Source organism: Brienomyrus brachyistius, chromosome 19, assembly GCF_023856365.1.
Source record: "Brienomyrus brachyistius isolate T26 chromosome 19, BBRACH_0.4, whole genome shotgun sequence".
Classification (NCBI taxonomy): Eukaryota; Metazoa; Chordata; class Actinopteri; order Osteoglossiformes; family Mormyridae; genus Brienomyrus; species Brienomyrus brachyistius.
This window is the reverse complement of record NC_064551.1, coordinates 2,758,078-2,776,610: the sequence shown is the minus strand read 5'-3', so window position 1 is coordinate 2,776,610 and position 18,533 is coordinate 2,758,078. Positions and strand designations below refer to the sequence as shown.

The following is an 18,533-nucleotide window of genomic DNA, read 5'->3' as shown; positions in this document are numbered from 1 at the left end:
GTATCTGGAGATGTCAGCATTACAACAAAACACATTCAGTCAGTACAGTGCTGTAGACACTGCAAAACCATAGACATGAGACTGAACTCTTTCTATTCCCCCCTGCACCCGTACTTGACAACTTCTTATAAAGACAAGAGGTGGAATACATGCACTCTCAGCAGATCTGTGATCTGTCATCAGAGTCAGCCCAGAGTACTGTACACGCCTGACACTGACAAATATTGGAAAGAGAGATTCGTTACACTTGGGGTGGAAGCAATAATTTTATGGTTTATAAGGTTTCAACAGAGTTGATTTGCAGGGTCCTGCTGCGGTTCAAATTAACATCAACAGCTCAATATTCTGCTGCACATTTTCGTTCAAACACTGTATGATGCAGCTGTTCAGCTTGTTTAGCCCATTGGATGGACACACTGTCAAGCTGCATCACTGCACATCATCCGCGTCTGATCCACACAGCTTACTGCCTCTCGATTTCTGAAAGATATCGAAGTTCGTCACAGGCTACCTTGGAAAATGCACAACTTTAAAATAATGCATATCTGTGTACAATGCATATTAGATTTCATGTACTGTACATTGTAAATTAGTCTTGGTTAGTGAATTGGTTGACTGTCAGAATGTGCTGTGGTTACAGGCAACCAAGCCCATGCACTAAACATATAATACTACAATAACATACAGTGACTGGGCCTAATTTTTCCCAGTGAAGCTGTTATATGTATATCTACAAATATTTTGTATTATTACAATTCTGTTAATAACTTCATAATAACTAAATAATAAAAGAAAAATAACAGAAAATCAGATTATGAGAAAACCCAATGAAGTGAGGTTGAGGGTAAACGAGGTAAGTAAGAATTAAGTAACAACACTACTACTACTACTACTACTACTACTACTACTAATAATAATAATAATAATAATTATTATTATTATTATTATTATTATTATTATTATTATCGAGCTCTGATTCTTTACTACCTAAAATGTGTCAATATAATGTAAGACGTTACACCGGTACATTTTTTCAATAAGAATTGTTCAGATGATGACTAGAGCTCAGGTTCAGCTGTCACCAAAGCTGACTGGTCTTTGGGTAAATTTAGCAAAGGCTGTCAACTTGTTCAGAAATATTATGTATTGTTCTGATGTGAAAGAACCAATTTGGGGAAGAGTGTGACTTTACAAAACTGGTAATGTTTGGAAAAACAGATACAATAAAAAAATCCAAAGCCATAAACATCATGTTGTATTTTTAATATTTCAAATAAACTACATTTAAAGAAGAGGCACAGTTTCCTAGGATGAGGCACACGGACCCTGCTAACGCCCACTGACATCGCCGGCCAAATGGCGCCTCCACAGGCGAACGTCTCCGTGCAGCCGGGCCACAAAAAAGAACGAGGGGGCCGAAATTGCAGGGACACGCACTTCCTGGAGCTTCTGCAGTGACTGCGGGGGGGGGGGGAGAAAGTGTCGGCGGCGGCTTCGCTCCTCAAAGTTAAAGCGCCCCGGCAAATGGGTGCAAACTCGCGGCGTCGCGAGACGAGCTCGTGCGTCGGCGCGGCTGCGGGGGGCCGCTGATGATCGAAATAGTGCGCCGATGTAGGGAGCGCGGACTGAGGCCAGCGCTGCTACTCCATCCCCAGGCTGTCACCAGGCCGTCGAGCGGCCTAAACGTATCCAATAACCCTTCGCCCGGCAGACGTCTAGCTTAACCAACTAGTAAAACCGAGGTTAAGACAGCACTAGTCTCATCCGGCCTCTGATTAGTTTAACCTGACTACACTGTTTTTCTAACGGTGCGGATCCGTGACGCTAAGGCGCTTAGCTGCCCGGCTGAGTTTCCTCAGTCCTCCGAGGGAGCGCCGTTTCGCAGCCGGTTTATTTATGCTAGCTTCGCCTGCCTTCCTGATGTTTCATTAGCGCGTTTCTCTGTGAAAGTCGGCTTTAATGAGTAGCGATGTCCCTCCCGTCCGCCGAAATGCTGGAAACGCCGCCCGGTTACCCTTTCGAGGAGATAGACTATTCGGACATTGAAGTTGAGGAGGTAAGTAGCTAGTTAGCCAGCCAGCTACATCGTCAGCTGCAGAGAGACACAGGCCGTTTCGCTCATCTAAATTCGTTATTTCATTATAACACCCCGGCTGAGTCCCGTATCTTCACACATTGTTTATAGTGTATAGCGAGCTGTTGGCTGACTGGAGGGTTGAAATAGGGTTGGAATACGACGCATCGGGGTGTCATGGTGCCTAAATACAGATAAACGCATATAATTGCACATAAATGTCGCCGATGTTGCTTTGTGGGGTTGTGAAGCCGGCTGGCGTTTGCGTTTTTCGCTGGATCGCCTCCCGCCCCGCTAATCTGCGGGGGAATGCGGGCAGTGGATTCCTGCATGCTGCGCTTTTTTTCCACTTCGCACACCAGCTAAACATAGTTACTTAAAACCTTAGCTGTAAACTGGCTAAACAGAGTTCGTTCCTTTTAAACTTTTTGGGACGTTTCACGTTGTGTGGCTTCCCTGTCTTATAGGTAGGTACTAAGGTACACCAAAGTGACTGAACGAAGTCAACTACGTTTAATGCGCACTAAAGATTTTACTTGTCAAGCGAAATCTGTAACTTTGTATACATTTATAATTAAAAACTGAGATCATGATGCCATAAAAAGCATGCTGGACACCTAATGAAACACAGACAATAGGAGTATAGTGAGTGGTATCTAAATATAATGTCAGTGAGCATACTCACTGTGATGGTACTTGAAGTACCGTCAGAGTCCAGGCTTGCCACCTCCCATGGGTCCATCTCCGGCAGGAATGTGCAGCTAGATTATTCCCTGAGCCTGGTGTATGCACCGGACTGGCGGAGAGGGCCACCGGGCTGTGTGCGCGCCGGGGGCCACCGGGCTGTGTGCGCGCCGGGGGCCACCGGGCTGCAAACAGTGACATAGGGCTCTTCGGGGTTATGCGTTGTACCACGACTGACTTGCGCTGATTTCTGAACTGCCTTCATACATACATATCACTTCTTCCAGTAGGTACCGGCTGGTGAAAACTGAAAATTGGACCATGAATCTGAATATTTTATTTTAATACCAAATAAACATCTCAAAAATATATTTTTAATGGTTTTTGAGACACGGCTATTGGGGTAACCCCTGACCTGATGAGTAGGGACCTCATTTTCATTTGGAATTTTGCCGTGAATCTCCTGAAAAAATTCATTTTGTAAACTTTATTATGACAGCTTACATAAGAGGTTTCTCTGGGCAAATTGAGTGAAATTGAACAATAATTTTAGTCGAACTGTCAATTTCAGTGTGGATTTGAAAGAACAACAAGGCATATGTTGGCAAAAAACAGTAAGAATCCTAAATTTCTGTGAAAGAAAATTATTTAAATGTATCATTTCCTAACAAAGAAAATGAATCTGAAGCATTTTGAGCCAGTTACTACACTTTCCTCCAGTCAGTGCTTTTACCTGCCAGTACTTTCAGCTGTTTGTATGAAATTGTGTCACATACAGTGGACAGAATCTGAAATAAGAACATAAGAAATTTACAACGAGAGGAGGCCATTCAGCCCATCAAGCTCGTTTGATCTGTAATAGCGTCATTACAGCTAAACCATTTAAATGCTGTAGTTCTCTGGGATGTAAAGGCTTCCTCTTCTGATCGTCTGTGATTGTGGCATGCTAGTCTTATTTGTCAGCAGAAGCAGCATGCTTTAGCATGGATCGTGTGGTGATATTTTGTTCCCAGGTTGTGGGGAGAGGTGCCTTCGGAGTCGTCTGCAAGGCCAAGTGGAAAGGCAAAGATGTGGCCATCAAAACCATCGAGAGTGAATCTGAGAGGAAGGCCTTCATAGTGGAGGTAATGTCCTTCATGACCTTCCGTTGCCCCCCCGTCCTCTTAATTATCTGCTCTGGTTGAAGGGTGAGTCGGGGCCATCGTGCCCCGCCCTCAGGTGGAAGTTAAAATAGCCCCGCCCATCCGTTTCTAACGGTGACAGATCGACACTAATTTCTGCCGCTCCGCATTAACGACGGCATGGCGCTTTTATTAAACTGAGACCCGCGCGCGCTCAGCTAGCCCCGCCATTAACCGTCACCTGGGAGCCAATGCACCAGCAGTGAGACGGGGGAGGGGCGACGGCTGCTTCTTATTTAGTCCCGGTGATTGGCAAGGGGAGCCATTTCCAAGGCGGTTATTAAAAGTAGAGGGAAGAGTGCAAAATGACTTTCAATTAATTTTGTTTATCGGATTAGCTACTCGGCCGAGCTGCAAGATCTCCTTCCCGTCGGTTGACGATCACGAAATGTGGCTCTTTCTCGCCCCCAGCTCCGGCAGCTCTCACGTGTCAGTCACCCCAACATCGTGAAGCTGTATGGCTCTTGCAGTAGCCCAGTAAGTCCACGCCTGGCCCAGGGTTGCACTTGCTGTACCCGTGGGCTAAAACACACGTTTATCCTAGAGGGCATAGTGAACGCCTCAATGTTGCGATGATGATGGCGGTACCATCCCATAATATTCTCTCTTCCATAGGTCTGCCTAGTGATGGAATATGCAGAAGGTGGCTCTTTGTACAATGGTGAGTCTTCTGGTCAGCTTCGCCTTTAGGCTGAAGGGTTATGGAGCTGAGGGTTAGTTCAGTATGGTTGGTGGTTTTTTTTAATGGTTGCTCATTACTGTCCAGTGTCATCGTTAAAAGGTGCTGCAGGGTGGTTGAGTCGCTCAGCACGTGACTTGCATGTCCACATTCTTAATGGAGCTTTTTAATAGGAGTGCACTTGGCTGGGAGGCTTTCTCGTCTTTAAGGGAGTTCCATTGGTGGGTTTGTATCTGTGTTTGCTGTTCCGTTGCTGTAATCGGGTAATATTTGTAAACTGCGCCTGAGTGCTCTAATCTTTTGAGGATCTCCATTGCCTTCTCATCCGAGCCCTGGTTTCATGTAGCTATGCTCTCACCGATAATTTCAGTATCAGTCTGAGCTTTTAGTCTCATTTAGTGTTTCCTGTTGTGGAATTATCACGCATTTCTCAGATTTGATCTGGTCTGTGATGAGGGAGAGTTTGGTTTGGCCTGTGGTGTGTGTGTGTGTGTGTGTGTGTGTGTGTGTGTGTGGCCTCCTAACCAGCAGCCTCCTTTCCCCCCACAGTGTTGCACGGCGCGGAGCCCCTTCCCTGTTACACGGCCTCCCATGCGATGAGCTGGTGTTTCCAGTGCTCTCAAGGCGTCTCCTATCTCCACGGCATGAAACCAAAGGCACTTATTCACAGGGACCTCAAGCCCCCCAAGTATGCCCCTTCTTTCTCTCTGCTCCCTCCCCCACAGTATATGTAAAGGCGCGGCTTCTCTCCATTTATGTTTTAATGGGCCCGTTGAGGTGCCTGGTTGCAGGCACTGCTTGTCATTTTCAGAGATTCCCTGTTATAACCATCGTGGTTTTCACGGTGCCTGTGTCCGTTTCTCCCTCCGGTGCCGTTATGGTTCGGTGGACTGCGGTGTTTAAAACGAGCGGAGTGTGGAGGCTGTGCTCCCCATTTACGAGGTGGCAGTGAGGTCGAGAGAGCCGCTGAATGTCCCCTTGATGGCGGACAGCCCCTAGCTTGGCACTGTGGAATCTGCCAGCTGCTCCTGTTCCTGAGGAGCATCCTGCGCCACGGGGGAAATGCTGTCCAGAGGCTCCCCCCGATGTCAGTGTGCCTAGCCATTGGCCGGGGTGTTTTGTCAGTGATGTGTAAATTATATGCGACATCCAGGTGCAGCATGGTGCATTGACTGATTTGATTGCTGCGTGTCACATCCCCGTCTTCTCGGGATAATCCCGCTGCAGATATTAGACCATCACATGTCTCTGGGCAGCTGTGTCACCCTCCCCATCTCTCACAGCTTGCTGCTTGTGGCCGGAGGGACAGTCCTGAAGATCTGTGACTTTGGGACGGCCTGTGACATCCAGACGCATATGACCAACAACAAAGGCAGCGCGGCGTGGATGGCGCCCGAGGTCTTCGAAGGTGAGGACCGGTCCTGGGTCCCTTCCTGGGCATCTCGCTATCTGGGATATCAGGAATCATCATGCTGTTCTTCAGTTCTTCAGCACTTGCTTGGAGGATTTTATAGACCAACACACACAAAGTCTGTTTACCCAACGTGACTGGCTTTTAATCTCTATTCGCATGAATACCCCACTAATGCATCCCTAATTGATTTATATTACCTGCGCTAAGAATAGCTAAATCTTGCACCATGTTGTATGACACTATAAATCACACTGACGGGATTAAAGGAAGTTCCCTGTATCGTTAAAGAACGAGCTCCGTGGTGGTCAGCTCCGAGAGCCGCCTCGCTTTGCAGGGGTCAGAGCGGCACTTATGAGGTGCTGGTTAGTCATACCATCTGAGATGGGAATAGCACGGCTCGTGTGCAATTAAGCCAGTCATAGGTGTCCTGAAAATGAACTTCTTAAGCTCATTTGCATCACTGTGAAATATTTCTATTATCAGTAGGCTTAGACATAATAACTTTAAAATGAGCAGACATTGAACGCTTTGGCTCTGGTGTAATAAGTGCAGTGATTAACTTTCCTGGGAGCTGTCTTTGGTGGTGAGGAAGAGCCTAATATCTTCACCCTGCGCACTGGTGAGGTGCTGGGCCCGCGGGAAACGCAGTGAGCTCATTCCAGTGGCCCGTGCTTCTCTACAGGCAGCAATTACAGTGAGAAGTGCGACGTGTTCAGCTGGGGCATCATCCTCTGGGAGGTGATCACGCGCAGGAAGCCGTTCGATGAGATCGGCGGCCCCGCCTTCCGCATCATGTGGGCCGTGCACAACGGTGAGACTCCTTCCTTCGCCTTAGGACCCCCCCACAGCTTCAGTTAACACAGTGGTGGGAAGCGCGCACCTCCGGAACACACCAGTGCATAATACCTGCCCTTGTGTTCCTGCTGGTGCTCCTGACACTTGGCCTCCATTTTCCAACCTGCGGTTCTTTCTTTGGTTGTACTGTTGACTCATTAAGCATATTGGCTTCTAATCAGATGGCTTTTGTTTCGGCTCCCAGTTCATTCTTACCTTTTGAGGTGAGTTTTTGCCCTGAGACGCTTCAGTAAAAATCTTTTTATGTAAAAATGTGAGCAGCCGACGTCGGATCCGACTCTCGCAGATCGGCAGGATGGTAACCATGTCGTCTCGACCGCCTTGTCCTCCCTCAGGCACCCGGCCCCCCCTGATTAAAAACCTGCCAAAACCAATCGAAAGCTTGATGACTCGTTGTTGGTCCAAGGACCCCTCCCAGCGCCCCTCCATGGAGGAGATTGTGAAAATAATGACCCACCTGATGCAGGTAATATTAACCCCTCACCCTCCAGCGCTCTAAGTGGCCAGGGAGGCCCACTAGCTAAACTGATGGGGGTTTTTTTCCCCTCCCTATTTCGGAGTATTTGGTTCTTTTTCTGCCCTCCTTTCTTTGTCCTCTGTTTTCCCTGTTTATGTATTCTTACGTCTTAATGAAATTCTAATGTAAAAACGCCTTGGGGCGACACTGTTGTGAAAGGCACTATATAACAATGAAGTGAATCGAGGTGAAGTGAAATTGTTGGGATGTTCTAAAGACATCTCTGCCTTTTCCAGTTCTTCCCAGGATATGAGGAGCCCTTGCAGTACCCCTATCAGTACTCAGAAGAAGGTCAGAGTAACTCTGTCACCAGCACCGGTATATCGTCTCAGCCAGAAGTCTGACCCACAACCATATAGCCTCAGTCCTTGTTATTTTGTTTTATTCAAACCTTTATGCACTTATTTATTATTTTTTTTTATCTTATATTGATACGCTTGAATCCCAGCCATTTGTGAATCCCAGTTTAACGATGCCCTAAGATCTCGTTCTCACAGCTCCTCAGAACATACCGGCCAGGGTTTGACTGGCTGTCTATCTCTATAGTGTCTTTCACCAACACCAGCAACAGGAGTGACGCCAACATGGAGCACGGCGATTCGCAGGGGAGCAACGACACCATCAAGAACATGGAGCCAAAGTTAACTGCTCCGTTCAAGCCAAAGGTTCGTTTCACCTGCTTTTCAGGTTGAGGTGTTCTGAGTGTAAGTAGGCCTGAAAACTCGGTCTCCCTTATTATCCTGTGACAGGTGCTACCATCATTTACTGTTGTCTGTAAACAGCGTTATTTGCGTTTCACACTTGATAGTCAAATAGTCCCCTGATAAATTACACGTGCCCTCTTGGTGTTTCTTGGTGTTTTGTCGCCCTTTGGGGTGTTGCACGGTAGGCTGCTCATACTTCGGGTTGTTTTGGATGCTTGCGATAGATGATGACAGGGTTCCTGGTGTCTTCGCAGGGGGACGGTGTATGGGCAAACCACCCACTGTCCAGCGGGGGCAGTATGGAGAGCCTGTCAGGGCGGCCTCAGTGCCTGGTGCCATCAAATAGCAAGAGGATGAGCACGGACCTCTCGGAGCTAGAGCCCCGGATGCCATTTGGACCTGCAGGTAAGGTGTGAATGTCAGTGGCATGGAGAAAGGTGAAGTGGGAAGAAAGACATGGCTTTGAAGGTGATCGGTCATTAGGCTCCCAACCGGGGGTTCAAAGACAAATTAATGCAGAGCATTGTGCCGGCATAGCTGTGTGAGGGAGACTCGGGCGGGAGGGGGCTCTAGGTGCGGTACGGGCGTAGATGCGTGAGGGAGACTCGGGCGGGAGGGGGTTCTAGGTGCAGTACGGGCGTAGATGCGTGAGGGAGACTCGGGCGGGAGGGGGTTCTAGGTGCGGAACGGGCGTAGATGCGTGAGGGAGACTCGGGCGGGAGGGGGCTCTAGGTGCAGTACGGGCGTAGATGCGTGAGGGAGACTCGGGCGGGAGGGGGCTCTAGGTGCAGTACGGGCGTAGATGCGTGAGGGAGACTCGGGCGGGAGGGGGTTCTAGGTGCGGTACGGGCGTAGATGCGTGAGGGAGACTCGGGCGGGAGGGGGTTCTAGGTGCGGTACGGGCGTAGATGCGTGAGGGAGACTCGGGCGGGAGGGGGCTCTAGGTGCGGTACGGGCGTAGATGCGTGAGGGAGACTCGGGCGGGAGGGGGTTCTAGGTGCGGTACGGGCGTAGATGCGTGAGGGAGACTCGGGCGGGAGGGGGCTCTGGGTGCGGTACGGGCGTAGATGCGTGAGGGAGACTCGGGCGGGAGGGGGCTCTGGGTGCGGTACGGGCGTAGATGCGTGAGGGAGACTCGGGCGGGAGGGGGCTCTAGGTGCGGTACGGGCGTAGATGCGTGAGGGAGACTCGGGCGGGAGGGGGCTCTGGGTGCGGTACGGGCGTAGATGCGTGAGGGAGACTCGGGCGGGAGGGGGCTCTAGGTGCGGTACGGGCGTAGATGCGTGAGGGAGACTCGGGCGGGAGGGGGCTCTAGGTGCGGTACGGGCATAGATGCGTGAGGGAGACTCGGGCGGGAGGGGGCTCTAGGTGCGGTACGGGCGTAGATGCGTGAGGGAGACTCGGGCGGGAGGGGGCTCTAGGTGCGGTACGGGCGTAGATGCGTGAGGGAGACTCGGGCGGGAGGGGGCTCTAGGTGCGGTACGGGCGTAGATGCGTGAGGGAGACTCGGGCGGGAGGGGGCTCTAGGTGCGGTACGGGCGTAGATGCGTGAGGGAGACTCGGGCGGGAGGGGGCTCTAGGTGCGGTACGGGCGTAGATGCGTGAGGGAGACTCGGGCGGGAGGGGGCTCTAGGTGCGGTACGGGCGTAGATGCGTGAGGGAGACTCGGGCGGGAGGGGGCTCTAGGTGCGGTACGGGCGTAGATGCGTGAGGGAGACTCGGGCGGGAGGGGGCTCTAGGTGCGGTACGGGCGTAGATGCCTGAGGGAGACTCGGGCGGGAGGGGGCTCTGGGTGCGGTACGGGCGTAGATGCGTGAGGGAGACTCGGGCGGGAGGGGGCTCTGGGTGCGGTACGGGCGTAGATGCATGAGGGAAATGATGAAATTAAGGAGAGACGTGGACTCGGCACTTATGGTCTCCGCTGAGCTGACGGTTGGGTGCCTTTCCCAGCCTCATTTCACGTGCTTTCATCACTTGGAAAAGGCGCCCTGCTCTAAATACACAGCGTCTATGCGTGGCAGTGCTGCAGTGCCAGCCTAGCTAAATGAAACGGGAACAGGATGACCTATGTATGCCCCCACTCCTCCATCTGCCATCATGAAGGTAATAGGTGTGTGCCCCCCACATCAAGCCTTAAGGTCCACTTTATTTTTGTGCTGCTCTCCATCACCATTTGCATCTGTAATTGTCTGGAGGAATGTGAATTTATACATTTAAAAAGTACCTCATGGCCAGAGCAGTCATTTATGATTTGTCTTTTATTGTGGTGTTTGTGTGAGGGCTTTTTTATTATTTAAATACTTAAGTGGGGTATTACTTTCGGCACTTTGTGGAGTTTGTAACACCACAACTAATAATCTCAATTACAAATAATTGCATTTGTATGGCTGATATTATGCTGGATAATTATGCCCACTCTTGCTGTGGGGCTGGAGGTTTGTCCTTAAAGAATAGAACATTTTAAATGGGGAAAATATACCAAATAAGGGGATAACGTGATTGGGTACGTCTCCGGCAAGGGCACTTAAGCTGCCTTGGGATCACACAAAGCCAGACCGTGAGTATCTCAGCGGGATGACCCATAATTTGAGAACTTGTCTTCATAACTGTGGCATGTAAATAGAGCTGACTTTACCTGCAACACACTGAAAAATCCCTTTTGACTCTACAAAAAGACATCACTTACATCACTGCAAACAAGACTAAACGTTTCTGCTTCCATGAAATACAAAACTCATTGTCATCTAGCTACATTTGTCGCCATTTAAAGTTGATTTGCATCGTATCACCATCGCATTAGAGGCTGAAATCTGCTCGTTTTTCGTAATCAACGCAAGTTCTGCTTCACACACACCACCTTTTCTTTTAGATCTGCTACACAGATATGCGAACGTCTCATTTTGCATGGTTTATGGGGACGTGTGGCATGTGCATTTTTCGTCTTTGTTTTATTACTTTTCTCTGTCGCATGGCCATACGAGGTAAGCGCCTGTAGCCGTGCTCCTGCTTCCTGTTTACATGTGTCATGCCTGGGGATGCGTCGTTTGGCTGCTTCTAACACGCCGGCTTGCAGGTCCCCGTGGGTCCGCGTGCACCGTCGGCACGCTGTGCTCCCCCATGTGCCGAGCATGTGTGTACGCAGCTGTGTGTGTGTGTGTTTTTGCAGCACGTCCCCCGTACAAACGAAGCCACCGTAAAACCGCTTCCTTTGGCACCATTCTGGATGTCCCCGAGATCGTCGTCACAGGTACCGCTGCTGACAGTCGGGCTCCATGGCGCCTCCCGCTGGCTGCACCGTCGCACGCCGCCACTGTGTGTCGCTCCAGGTCATTGCTTATCCAGGTGTCTGCCTGTAGGGGTCTCCGTGAATTCTCGCAGGACTCCCCTTACCTTCGGGGACACGGTTATTTATCATTTCGGGCTCGTTTTCAGCAGACGAGGGGCACTTTCCCCTGTTCCGCTCTAGTTGGCGGTACACCTGGAGTAACACACCTGGCCTGGCTTTCTGCTTTCTGTGTCGCCTCCCTTTAATCGACGTGCTCCATCGATCACCTGGCATGGCTTTGAGGTTCATTCCGTGGACGGCTCCTTCCTCGGGAAGCTCACACGCTGGGCGCCTCTCGAATCCCACGCGGCACGGCATGGCTAACGTTTTTTAACCCAGGAATTCCCAAAAGCCTGGACAAATTTCCTTCTCATTTCAGACTCTCGGCTGGGATTAACAGCCTTTCCGGGTTGGGGTGAAGGTTATTTGTTGGTAGGGGGTCATGGGGTCGATGACACCTTTACTTAGGTGATGGAATGGGTCTGTTAACATTGTTATTAATCAGCTTTGATTTTAATCTCTGCAGTAACACTGATCCTAAATCAATCTCAAAGTAATCTCTAAATTCTGTGGTTCTAAATGGTGCTCGAATCGTGCATGAGTGCGTGTGTGTGTGTGTGTGGGAGTGATTCTCTGTGTCGGCTGCAGAGCCTCTGTTGGTTTGATGGTTAGGGAGCCTGTGTGTGGCCCTGTTCTCCACCCCTAAAGTGGCGTTCTGGCTGCCTGACTGTGTGTAAACGCGTCAGCTAGCATATGTGAATGTAGGGATTGCTCCGTATGCACCTTGGTTTATGTCGGCCTTGGTGCGGCGTCAGTAGATGGCAGTGTTTCGGCAGTTCTCATTTGCGGAAGTTTTGTGGTGGTTTTATCTTTCATTTTAGAAGTTGCAACGTTTTTTTTCTTTTATTTATGCTCGTTCAGCTCAGTCATCTTGGAGGAATTGTGTAGTGTTCTGTGTATTTCTGTATCTGACATATGAATACAGATTTGCATGTAGTGTTGTGTTAATAAAGCACCTAAAAGTGATTATTTTATTATCAATTTTGAGAAAAAATTGCTGCCGTTTGTCTGTGAGTTTCATGTCACGCTGCAGTGGGTGATGCTTGTCATGTACTGATGTGGAAGGAGACGGCATCACTGCCCCCTTCTGGCGGTCTCCGGCAAGTGGTGCGCACTGTACAGCCATGATCGCCAGTGGGGCGTTACTTGTGTAAAGGGTATGTCAGAGGTAGTGGCGAGTTTCTGAGCTAGATTGAATTTCCAGCTTTGTGCAGAAGTCAGATTGGCTTGGTGTTTGACTGCAGATTTACCTTAGTACTAGGCATGGGGGTGGGGGCTGAGATCTCCTGGTGGTCGGCCTCACTGGGAAAGGGCCTGGAACTAGCTGCTAGTGCTAAGCCTCAGGCTAGCTGATCCCCATGGATGTTCTCGACACAGATGTAGTGGACAGTCAGCTACTTGTGTGGTAGGCCTGCTGTGTGTGTGTGTGTGTGTGTGTGTGTGTGTGTGTGTGTGTGTGTGTGGGTGTGTGGGGAGTCTGGCTTGCCATGCAGAGAGGGTCAGCCCTAGCCAGCGCAGCAGCAACTCGATAGTTGAATTAGCGCAGCTGTCTTTGCATCTCTGCAGACCCTCCTCCTGCTGCAGTCTTGCCCGAGGTGCAGCACACGCGTGTCACCATGTCCCTGTTCCCTGTCTCCTTCTCACACGCAGCCACCTGCGAGTCGCAGAGACGCCGCTCCGTGCAGGACCTGCCGGCCATCGGAACGGAGTCCAGCCAGGTACGGCGCTGAGGGGCGGGTCTCCTGCCGCTGCTGCGATCACGCTCTATGTGCATGTGTGCGCGTGACTCCACCTTAACCTGCAGCAGGACCACAACTGACCAGCTGCTCTGATGGAGCTCAGACCGTGGCTTGTTTTTTGACAAAGGCCGGGTCTCATTGCCGACTCTCTTGTATGTTATGCAGTCTGCAGAAACTTTATGGACTTGTTTTGTTTGCTCCTTGCCTTGCGGCCCTCAGCACAGCTGTGTTACCTGCTTGTGATGTGTTTGTCAGTCACACTGATCGTCTCCAACATGCCATGACTTCTGTCAGACACGTTTTTCCATTGGAAGCAACATGTGCTTCAGGACCTTTTTGAGTTTTTTTTTTTTTTTTTTTTTTTTTTTTTTTAAATCACTACTTTTTTTGCTCCTGTTACATCGCTAGTTGTGGGAATCTAATATAGGAGCAGAATCATAAGTGCAAGGGCCCTTCAAATGACTGACATTCCAGAGAGCCTCCGTAATCCCATGGTCTTGGGGTGTGCCTGGGACCCCCCCCCCCAGCACCGGCACGCAGTGCAACTCACCCCGATTGTGGGAGGGGCAGATGCTGCCAGCAGCCTGCTGGGATTTTTGGTGCTTATAGTCATGGGGGGGCAGATGTTGTTTTTTAGCAGTGCAGGTGTGTCACCGGCCATGATTTCTTCATTATGGGTCATAGGTAACATTTTGCCTCTGACGCGCTTCACGTGCAGATTAGCGTTCGTGTAGAAACCTGACTTGTCGGTTGAACATCCTGTTTTGAATACCTTTCGGCAAAATATCTACTGCTGTGCCTACTGTGGGTTTATTACTCTTGCTTTTTCCCCTACATTCCGTGGAGATGAGTATCAGGTCTTCACTCTCAGGTTTTCTTGCATAGTCATTGCCCCTGTTGTTTTGGGTTCTTGCATGTTGTCCATAGACTCACTCCACCAGCTGTTCCATGCTTGGAATTGCGACTGTGTCTGTGGTGATTGGCTGCCATGTGACACCCCAAGATGCTGATTGGCTGTGCCTTTGATTTGGGGCCCTTGCAGGGCAGTAGGAGTAGCAGCAGGTCCTCGAGCCCCAGCGTGAGGATGATCACGTCGGACAAGACCGGCAGAGGCTTCGGCTTCTCCCCCGATGACCCCACAGGTACGGCCGTGTGCTTTCATACGCCCGTGACTTGCCTTTCTTACATGCCTGTCATCTGTGTGCTAAGGGTTTGCTCAGGAAGAAGGCTTGGCTTGATGCCATCTCCTTGTAGAAGTCCGTTTCCTGGTCTGAAGATTACGGTCATTAATCCATCGCCTGCTGTGATGTAATCACACCAGCTGCTGAGTGATAAAGTATATAGTAGCGTTTGACCCTGGTTGCAGACGTTGCCTGAGCTTCACAGATGATTCAGGGCACGCTCATAATGTTCTGAAGAGTTCATTTTGGTTTATAGACCTGTCATGTCTGTCGACATCTTCTAGGAAGTCAGTCTGGACCAGACTGTCTCAAGAAAAATGATTTCTTTGTGCTCCTCAGACACCAACGGCTCAGACAATTCCATCCCCATGGCGTATCTGACTCTCGACCATCAGCTGCAGGTAGGTGCACGAGTTGCTTTTTGTTTACAAATGTCTCCATAGTAACCTAGCACTCTAGCTCAATGTCAGATAAAATGAAAATGCTTAATTAAATTAAGCCTGGATTTCTGCATTTAAATAAAGAAAGTGATTCCATCTGAAAGCAGAATGCCAATATCTTTGAGGGTATATTTATACTGAGATTTAGTCTGTGATTTTTGCTGTATATTTATAAGCTGTGACTGCCCTAATTGCTGTTATAAATACTGTGCCCATGCACCCCGCAACAGGCCTTAAGCGGCTGAATCAATTATTGGGCAAATGCTCGCTTATTTTCAGCCCCTTGCGCCGTGCCCCAACTCCAAAGAGTCCATGGCGGTGTTTGAACAGCACTGCAAAATGGCTCAGGAATATCTGAAGGTCCAGACGGAATTCGCTCTGCTAATCCAGAGAAAGTAAGTGGCTGCTGGCCTGTTCCATCCATCCATCCATCCATCATTCAGAACCGTTTATCCAGACAGGGAGCTCTGCCGGGCTTCTCACCCACCATAAAGCATTAGACTAGCCTCCCTTGGGTGAGGGATCCTGCATCTGTCTCCTGATTTTTATATTTTTTTTTCCAAGGCCACTAGTCCTAGGATGAAGCGACCTGCCTAGATATCAGTGTTCATATGGCACAGAAAGTGCCACAAACAGATTTTAAATGGAGGGCTCAAAGTCCCCAAAGAATGCATTTACTGAGCATAGGCACAAAACGCAACACACACGCCCCCCCCCCCCCCCCCCGAGGAGTGTAGTAGCACAGTTTGCTGGCACAACTGTGTGTGTTCTGCTCAAGTTCTCATCGCGTATTTATAGAGGATGAGGAGAGAGTGCAGTCTGGTCGCCGCTTGGGAAGAATCAGCTCTTTTGTAAGAGCTTTCTGGTTTACCCCGCTCACTGGCATGGACACCTTTTCCCAGGGATAACTTGTCTTGTCACAGGATTTAATTTTGATAGCTTATTTTTGTGCCTTTACTTTCTCATACTGCTAGAGATTTGTGGGAGTTTCCCGTAATTAAAGGATTTCCCTGCCTTTGTGGCTTTACCTAGCTGATGTTTAGGGTTATAACTACTTTTTGCTTTCACTTTCGCTCTCTCTCTCTCTCTCTCTCTCGCTCCACTTGTTTCCTGAAGATCCAGGAGTCCCTCTGTACTCACATGCACTGACATACTACTGGAATCCATGTAAATGTCTGTGTAAACTCACTGGATCCTACATTAAAGTAGCAATGTTTCACTTGGTGCCTTCAGTGGACATTTTCAAAGAACATACTCCAGATGTATTATACTGATGCATCATCACACGCTTAATATTCCGACCGTAATCTCCGCCTTCCTCTTGACATGGTAGTAAAGCTGCACAGTTTGCGCGTGTGACTTCGAGGAAACGTAAAACGTGTGAAACATCACAGAGACATAACTAAACCCGGAAATAGACTGGACTTCACACAAAGCCAGACGGCTGCGTGACAGGTGGTTTCGGCGATGCCCTGCGGCTTGGGGGCCGCCGCGTTGCTGTGAGCGGGTCGGGATCGGCGCAGCGCCGCTCCGTCTCATGAGGCCCCGTCTATTTTTGGGTGTTTGGCGTCTCCTTATTCATTCATTTATTCCTCCCACACAAATTTAGGACGGAGCTAATCGCCGAGCTCGACCAGGACGAGAAGGATCAGCAGAACACCTCCCGCCTGGTCCAGGAGCACAAAAAGCTTCTCGAGGAGAACAAGAGCCTGTCTACCTACTACCAGAAGTGTAAGAAGCAGCTGGAGCTGATCCGGGCCCAGCAGCAGAAGAGGCAGGGCACCTCCTGATGGGTCACATCCATGCCGCCACCCCCCAGACTCATGCACCCCCTCCCCACCCCTACATCTCATACCTGGGACTTTCTTGTAGGGTTTAGCAGTAGTGTGGTCTAAACGTCAGCCCGTCCTCGCATCTCTCTGCCCTCAGCATCCCGCACCACCTCCTGTCCCATGATCAGAGGCTGTGATCTGGGCGCGTCGGCATTCCCGGAACCCCGGAGAGACCCGCGACGCGCCGCCTGCCGGAATGCAGTGCCGGGTTGCCCCGGGGTGGCCTGATGCGGGGAGGGCCGTAAAGCCGTTAGATTTGGGACGCCTCCCCAAACAAGAAAAGTCCCCCAAATTTTTTTCCGTTTAGTTACTTTTAAGACCAAACCTGCGTAGTCCGTCCAAAACAGGTGGTGGTGTAAATGTTCCAGACTAAAGGTAGCTGAGGGCCCCGATCTGCGGTGTGGAGCCTCCAGACCATCAGTGACGGTCGCAGGTTACCGCGCATTGTGAGATGACCCCGACTATCTGAGCCCCCAGGTGGATTACGCTGTCTCAATGACTGTACCGATTTGACTTCGTACTTTATTTAGGAGCGAGAGATTTCTCGGCAGGGTCCTTCATCCTGCCCCGTTTGATGTGAGCATGACCTACCAAGTGATACCTGAACACCTAATGTTTCATTTCGATTTTAAGGGGGGGTTTTTTTGCCTTATTTGTATCGATATTTTAATAATGCTGTGTGATCGTATGCGTCACCGCCAAAAGAAACGAATGCAAAACTCCAACTTCTTGAATGGGAATGCAATATTTCTGTTTTTATTATATTAAACTAACCAACTGCCACGGGCATAATGTACTTTGCTCCTTGGCTGAACCTACTAAAAAAATAGGTATGCATTTCTTGTTCAGTGTCTTTCATGAGTTCAGTATTCATATTCTGTTTTTGTTTTGTCTTTTAAGTTGAAAGTTCGATTATATCTTAAGGACCCTTAATGTGGGGGGGGTGGGGGGGGGGCGACCATCTTTGTCTGCAGTTGGCCTTTTGGGTTTTTGTGTAATTGAAACGCGTCCCCTGTTTGATTTCACCCTCTGCCTTAGAACACGACTGCTTGTGTGTTAAACGATTTCGCCGCACTTCAAACTCGGTCGGTTGCACCTCCAGTGACGCAAAGAAGATGAGAATGTGACTTGGTGCAAGTTTGTAACTGCAGGCCTCCGCATAAGAAGAGAGGGCGATGCGCGGAGAGCGCTGGGCTTTACCGCCGTGTGACTTGGTTTCTGAGAAATGCGCCGCAGGTCAACGCACCTCCAGTGCAGCCGTCGTGCCAGCAGTGAGTTCCATGCAACCCGCTCCGGTTCGGCCGTTTCATTCTCCGCTGGGCGCCTGGCGGACATTCCGCACTGTTTTGCACAATCAAGTCATTTTGCTGAATAGCCTTACCAGCAATGGTAACATTAACGTACGAGACGTCCTCATGGTAACGTATCACTTAGGTTTATGTAATATACGTAGATATTTAAAATATGCTACTCACTTATGGTATGCGGTGAGGTTTCCCCAATTTTTAAGGTTTTTGCATTAACATTATCGACCTGTTTACTATGGAATGTATATAAATATGTCTGGTTTCTTAAGCTATGGGATTGGGAGTTAAGCAGTGAAGAATCCATAATAAAATAAAATCTGCAAAGGCTCCAATGTCTCCTGTTTGCCCAGACGCCTTGACCACTTGGTCTGATCTGAATACCTGTGAAAGTCAGACAGAAACGCTCAGACTTAAATGGTCCTGTTTATTATGTCTCCTGCTCTGAATCTATCCCAGAGCACTGTGTTGTGACATCAAGTTTGTGTTCTTTCTGACTTCTGCATTTTGTGGATGTGACTTGGTTTGACCTCAGGTCAAGGGG

General features: G+C 49.5%; 1 protein-coding gene and 1 long non-coding RNA gene across 4 annotated transcripts; both read left to right on the top strand.

The window, feature by feature from the left end:
• The first annotated feature begins 1,344 nt into the window (after positions 1-1,344).
• On the top strand, positions 1,345-18,319 carry map3k7 (mitogen-activated protein kinase kinase kinase 7). Of its 3 annotated transcripts, none has more exons than XM_048985407.1 (17): positions 1,345-2,056; positions 3,772-3,882; positions 4,351-4,416; positions 4,555-4,600; positions 5,168-5,306; positions 5,902-6,026; positions 6,715-6,843; positions 7,223-7,353; positions 7,641-7,695; positions 7,951-8,069; positions 8,363-8,513; positions 11,275-11,355; positions 13,144-13,211; positions 14,275-14,374; positions 14,753-14,814; positions 15,133-15,248; positions 16,463-18,319. In XM_048985407.1, exons 1-17 carry the CDS (start codon positions 1,970-1,972, stop codon positions 16,641-16,643), a joined length of 1,767 nt encoding a protein of 588 aa, XP_048841364.1. In that variant the 5' UTR covers positions 1,345-1,969; the 3' UTR covers positions 16,644-18,319. The 3 variants fall into 3 exon arrangements, with proteins under 3 accessions (XP_048841364.1, XP_048841363.1, XP_048841365.1); XM_048985406.1 differs by having other exon boundaries at positions 7,641-7,722; XM_048985408.1 differs by lacking the exon at positions 11,275-11,355 and having other exon boundaries at positions 1,347-2,056; positions 7,641-7,722.
• LOC125714643 (uncharacterized) lies at positions 8,520-9,522 on the top strand. The gene is made up of 3 exons (XR_007383815.1): positions 8,520-8,681; positions 9,000-9,423; positions 9,477-9,522. It is a non-coding gene; the product is annotated as an uncharacterized LOC125714643 (long non-coding RNA).
• Positions 18,320-18,533: the final 214 nt, after the last annotated feature.